Source organism: Theobroma cacao, chromosome 5, assembly GCF_053813885.1.
Source record: "Theobroma cacao isolate CCN51 chromosome 5, ASM5381388v1, whole genome shotgun sequence".
In the NCBI taxonomy this organism is placed as follows: domain Eukaryota; kingdom Viridiplantae; phylum Streptophyta; class Magnoliopsida; order Malvales; family Malvaceae; genus Theobroma; species Theobroma cacao.
This window is the reverse complement of record NC_142643.1, coordinates 2,045,892-2,051,913: the sequence shown is the minus strand read 5'-3', so window position 1 is coordinate 2,051,913 and position 6,022 is coordinate 2,045,892. Positions and strand designations below refer to the sequence as shown.

General features: G+C 40.9%; 1 protein-coding gene across 1 annotated transcript; it reads right to left on the bottom strand.

Moving 5' to 3' along the window:
* Positions 1-1,006: 1,006 nt before the first annotated feature.
* On the bottom strand, positions 1,007-5,346 carry CHX20 (cation/H+ exchanger 20). The gene is made up of 4 exons (XM_007027012.3): positions 5,045-5,346; positions 3,909-4,931; positions 1,618-2,538; positions 1,007-1,518 (listed from the first exon to the last, which is right to left on the bottom strand). Exons 1-4 carry the CDS (start codon positions 5,222-5,224, stop codon positions 1,129-1,131), a joined length of 2,514 nt encoding a protein of 837 aa, XP_007027074.3. The 5' UTR covers positions 5,225-5,346; the 3' UTR covers positions 1,007-1,128.
* Positions 5,347-6,022: the final 676 nt, after the last annotated feature.

The following is a 6,022-nucleotide window of genomic DNA, read 5'->3' as shown; positions in this document are numbered from 1 at the left end:
CGCTCCCGAACCCATCTCTAAAAAATGTGGACCAGTTCTCGTTCTTTCGACGGACCTAAAATTAATTTAGGACTTCGTCGATTAAGAATAGGGTTAATAGGTGACCAATCACACCTTAAAAAAAAAGGATTGGTGGCGACTCCCACACCTTTGAGATTTTTAATTTTCGCCCGCGTCTGACGGACGGGTTCCCGGACCCGCACGTTACGACACTACCCGGTTTAAGTGTTTTGGTTTTTTGTGTTTCTTTGTTTCTTGCAAACACTGCCATTTGTTACTGGTAGTTTAGGAATAATCGATCATTTTTCAACAAAAAAAAAATATGACTCTTTTGTCTATGATCGTCGAGGCTTTTTCTGTGTTTGTAGGTTCAAAATGGAACAAGCACACAAATTAATGATCGAAAATGACTCAATGAAAGCAATGAGATGGGTAAAGATTCCAAAGACAAAGCCATGGAAACTGAGGAATATACTGCAAATTGAGACATGTAAAGGTATGGTCAAAAATTGGGAGATTCATCATGTGGCAAAGGAGATAATGAGCTTGAATGAAACTGTGGCAATTAATGAGTGCAATTGAGACGACGTACGGCTGCTTTGGGTTAGTGTGGTTCGCTTAGTGGACAATTATCTCGCTCGGACGGAGAAGTGGACAAAATGGCGGAGTCGGTGTGTATGCTATTTGGCCATTGTGCCTTGCCGTTCTTATATAATATTGTACAGGGTAGTTTGTACTTCTATTTGGCTATAATGCCTTGCCGCTCATATATGTTATACAGGGTAGTTTGTACTTCTTTGGGTATGATGATACGGTTGCTATGTGAAGATGCTGGGTTATCGTGTGACATTATGACGGATGATAGTGTTGATCACATATGCAATATTGGGAAAGTTTTTGTAAAGCTTTTGCTTATTTCTATGCAATGAAATATACCACTTGCTTTTGTTGCATATGTCATGATCCGGTAAATTCTAATGTCTTCTCTCATCTGGAAATACAGAAAGGCATAAAAGTTTCCTGTATGACATACTTTTATTTGAAATTATGATCCAAAATTCTGGATTTATAACTCTGGACGTGGTAAGAAACAGACATTTACATTTGCTATATACCAGCTAATTGTGATTACACTACCTTTGAAATCTCTCCCATCCCAGAAGATCCATCGCTCTTAAGCTTGTCATAATCATGTTGAACAAACTTTGACACTGGGGTCTCCTCCGCATGTGCCATATCGTGCTGTTGAATTACCAACACCGATGACAAAACACGTCTACCTGAAGAGGACAACAGGTCCCCTATAGGCCCTAACTCCGCGTGCTCGGCTTGGCGGTCCGCCAATTTCGCCACCATAGGCGACGGAAACCGCCCCTTTCCCACAACGATAAGATCATAATCCCCACATTGTCCTAGTCCTAGCACTTCCTCGACAAAGTTTCTTGATGTCTTCTCTGTGTACTCCACCATTCCATCCCATTTACTTCTGAATTCTGCCACTGCAGCCTCGTCCGATTCCTAATTCATCAAAAAATATACACTATTTTAGCATATCCTTAATCAATAGCGTTATATTTTTTAATTTGAGAAAAATTTATAACCAAGGCCAGGGCTTGCCTTTTCTTTTGCACGGTTCATTATGGCGGTGGAGAAGCAGTAATTCTTATCGGTGGACGTACTCGTTGAAGGCCTCAACATTACGCCGTCTCGCTCTAATCCTTCATTTTCAACGAATCTTACGACGACCACTTTCACGGCTGGATGCTCGGCCATTCTACCACCTAACTCCAACGCCTCGCGATCATCGGGCCCTCCAAAGAACAGTATGCAAACCCTCTGGGACTCAGTGGTAGTAGGCCCCGGAGTCTGGCCACCATTGCCGAATCCACGGTCCACTAGCACTGCCACCGAACATGGTGCGTTCTTTAGTACCCTCTGATTCACCAGTCTCCATCCGTGGCCCACGTTTTCCACCGTCCGCTGCTCACCTTCCAGCCTCCATTGTTTGTGGAAAGGCAAGACGATCATGGTCACCTGCTTGGTCTCTGCCACGTGACAAATATCCTCGTGCATGGAGGACAATGCAGAAATGGCTGTCGTGGGCCTAACCTTGACTCGACCCAATTGACTGTAAGCCTGGAAAGCCCCAGCAACTCGGTCCTGCCACTCTCCCCTACGAAGCCTCTTAATGAAAGGAAGCCCATTTCTTCCGGCCCTTTGGACCATGATGATCGAAGAAGAGCGTTCAGTGAGTTCAACAAGGTGCATAACGAAAAGCTTTAGTTGGGATTTTTTGGTGCTTCGGGTTGACTCGATAAGGCTGATGATTGAGGGTACGTTGCTAAGGCCATGGAGGCAAGCCAAGACCCTAAGCTCATCTTTCGACTCGTCGGTGTTGGCCAAGTCACGTAATTTCCTGCGAGCGAGGGCGGAGGAACCGCGGGCCGGCTTGTAGATGGCCATGACGGTTGGGGTTGTCACAAAGGTGGTAAAGAGTGCCATGAGCACTAATATAGCGAAGGTCTCATCATTAAGCACCTGTGGGACAATTCCAACATCATTAGTAATTGCTTAATACCGTCCAATCAAAGAAGTAGTACAATTATCCCAAAAATATGCTTTTCAAAAAAAAAATTATCCCAAATATATATATATATATATATATATATATATATATATATGTATAAAATAACTCGTACAATGTCTTTGTTGTTTGCTAATGATAAACAAGTTAATTTGATTTTATGTTTAATGGTCATGTGAACATGAATATTTGAAGTTTAAAAAAAAAAAAAAAGAAACGGTAGCCAGCAATTTGGATATGAGATCAATGGCAGAAAAAGAAAATGTTGAATATGTAATGATATTGATGCTGCTTTCACACAGTAATTGTAGCCCACTGGGGCTCTCTAGTCACGACAATGCCCACCAGGGAAGATGATCCCGATGGGGGAAATGCTGGTTTGTCAGAAAATCAGGCTGTCACATGTTTGATTTTGGCATTGATATCGAAAGCAATTAAAAGCTACCTAGCTAGAGGATACCACCCGAATCTGCTGAAATAATGTTTTGGTAAGTTGATTAGTATATAATCTCTCACTTAAAAATGTAAAAAGAAAAAGTCATACAGTGATGGGATCCACTTGGTTTGAGGAAGAAAGGTGTGGTTTTCCTGGTCAGAAACCCATTAGAATTGAAACCTGGGTACTTGCAAATTGTCCTAGGTCCTTGCAATGGCATTATCTGTTGGAAAATTTGAGGTTTCTTGTATAATCATTTTTTGAATCTTTTTTCCTTTCTTTAACATATTTCTAGCTTTCTCACTAAAGCATACACACCATAAAAGTGATAGAATATAGCTGAAGTACAAAGATTAAGTTAGCTATTGACAAAACCAATAAGCTCACCAAATAGTCTTCCACGTGTAAAGAAACTTAACCATCCAAAATTGAAATTTCAGCTTTGTTGACCAAAAAGGCAAAGGATGGCAACTACGGTTGTCAAGAAGGGTGGACTCTATTGGCAAAGCAAATGATGTACGCTTCTCTTTCTTATCTTAACATTCGAACTCCCGCCACTTCCAGCAGAAAATTAGAGAAATTTGGCGCAATATTGGAAAAAGAAAGACATGCTGACAAGTAAACCAACAAAATTTTCTTCCCCCTTACCTGCGTTTTTTGAATTTTAATAGCCACCAAGTGCCAATTATCAAGCTTAATTGTCAAGAAAAAAAGGTTGGAATTAGTTTTAGATTCAAGTTTTGACCTAAGATAGGAAAAATGAAGTTGGGTAAAAGAAATAATAATTCTTTAACCTAAAACTAGTCCCTCTAATACCATCTAACAGTGCAACCAATGAAGACAGAAATAATTATTAGTACTAAAAAATTAAAGGTCAACGAAACTCACCTTCTTCTCCTTGCCAATGTTGAGAACAATGAGCTCAACCAATCCTTTAGTATTCATCAGAACCCCAAGAGCCAACGATTCTCTCACCGGCATGCTATACATCATAGCCACGGCAAATGTCCCTATGATCTTCCCGGCGCAGGCCGTCGATATGACCAGCCCCAAGAGGCCCCAAGCCTCCCCACCGCTAATTTTAGCCACATTAGTTTTCAAGCCGCTGGAAGCAAAGTAAAGCGGAAGAAGCAAACCCGAGACGAAATCTTCAATCCTCTCTATCAACCTCTCTGCAAATTCTCCTTCTTTAGGAATTGTTAGTCCAAAAATAAAGGCACCAAAGATTGCGTGGACTCCAATCAGGTCAGTTATGAACCCGGATACCATTACACCGGCTAAGGTTAAACAAATATAAGCCTCGTCGACCGCGTCTCGGTCCGGCGAGCACCGGCAAGCGACCCATTTCATGGCGGGTCGAATGACTAAAAACATGAAAGCAACAAAGGCAACACCTGATAGAAGGACCCAGACTGATATTAAGGGGCTTTTGTGATGACCAGAGCCATTGCCAGCAAGAGCAACGGCTAGTGCTAACAAAATCCATGCAGCGACGTCGTTGAATGCAGCTGCAGCCATGGCGGTTTCTCCCAATTGGGTTGTTAACAATTTGAGCTCTGCTAATATACGGGCTAGAACAGGGAAAGCAGTGATGGAGAGTGCGACTCCCATGAAGACTAGGAACTGGCCGTACCCGACTTTGTCAGCTCCATCAACGGTTTTTCTAAGGACAAAGGCAACGCCTATGCCACAGACGAATGGGAGGGATATCCCGGCGAAAGCTATGCCAAAGGCTCTCCTTCCACTTCGACGAATTGAGCTTAAATCGAGTTCGAGACCTACAAGGAAAAGGAAGAAAATAAGACCAATGCTTGCCACCGTTTCGAGCACCGGCATACTCCATGATGGAAATATCCGATGTAAGTAGTCTTCGTTTCGACCAAAAGCTGACGGTCCAAGAAGAATTCCGCCCTGAGATCATAGAACTAATCATCAGCATCATCAGTAATATTCGATAAAAAAAAATATAAACCCACACGCGTGTATACTTGCAAGATTGTCAGAGATGAAAGAGAGATTCATACAACTATTTCAGCAATGACTTTGGGTTGGCGAAGGGGTTTAAGAAGGAAAGCAAGGAAGCGGCTAAGGACAAGGATTAAAGTGGTTTGAACTATTAGCAATGGGAAGGCAAAATCGAGAGGATTATCGCCTTGCCAAGCTCCATTTGAAGAGGTTTTAATGGAGGTAATATTAAAAGGCATCCTTTTCTTCTTCTTTTTTTTCTGATAACTTGTGCAAAATTGGGTCACCTTTCGTTCGTCAAACGAAGGAATTGTGAAGGGGATTCGCTAGAGGAATTAATGGGAAAATGTAGAGGAGACTAGGAATTTATGGGGGGAGGCTGGGCCGGAGGGGAGGCAGTCTTCTTGCTTGTGGCTTGTAATGTCTTGACATGTGTCCCGGGCTGTGGAAGCCCAAAAGCGTAAATTGAGACGTTCATTGCATTTTTGTCATTTCACGTCGCTAAACAATGCTGCAACTTGGCCTTCTTCGTTTCCACGTGATTAGATTCTGTTCACTTGTTTACACAATTACTCTTCCATCCAACTCATTAAGGCTGCACACATTGACTCACTTAAAGTTTTGAATCAGAGGAAGATAAATGGTCAAAATATCCAATCTATGCATGTATTTATGCATTTTATTTAATTAAATCTATATATTTAAAATCAAAACAATTTAATTTTTTAATTTTAATAATTACTCTAATTTAATCACACTTCTAACAGCATTTAATTTTTATCAGAATAAAAGATATATTCTTAATGAAATTGATAATTCAAAAAATTTTATCAGAATATTGTATTTGTGCACACTACTTGCTTTTACTAATTCTATAGCTAGATTTGAGATGAATAGATCTAAAATATTTTTTACATGGTGTTACAGATTACTTCCTTTGGTGTGTAATTATAAGCTTCAATCCGATCTTCTTATTGTTAATCAGAATATCGTATGAGTCTTTGATCCTTAACAAATTTTTCATTAGAACAAGAAAA

Coding starts and splice junctions, on each gene's coding strand:
- CHX20 (XM_007027012.3), bottom strand. CDS start 5,224: ATGCCTTTTAATATTACCTCCATTAAAACCTCTTCAAATGGAGCTTGG. Junction 2,539..3,908: donor ACATTGGCAAGGAGAAGAAG/GTGAGTTTCGTT, acceptor ATTGTCCCACAG/GTGCTTAATGATGAGACCTT. Junction 1,519..1,617: donor TGAACCGTGCAAAAGAAAAG/GCAAGCCCTGGC, acceptor TTGATGAATTAG/GAATCGGACGAGGCTGCAGT.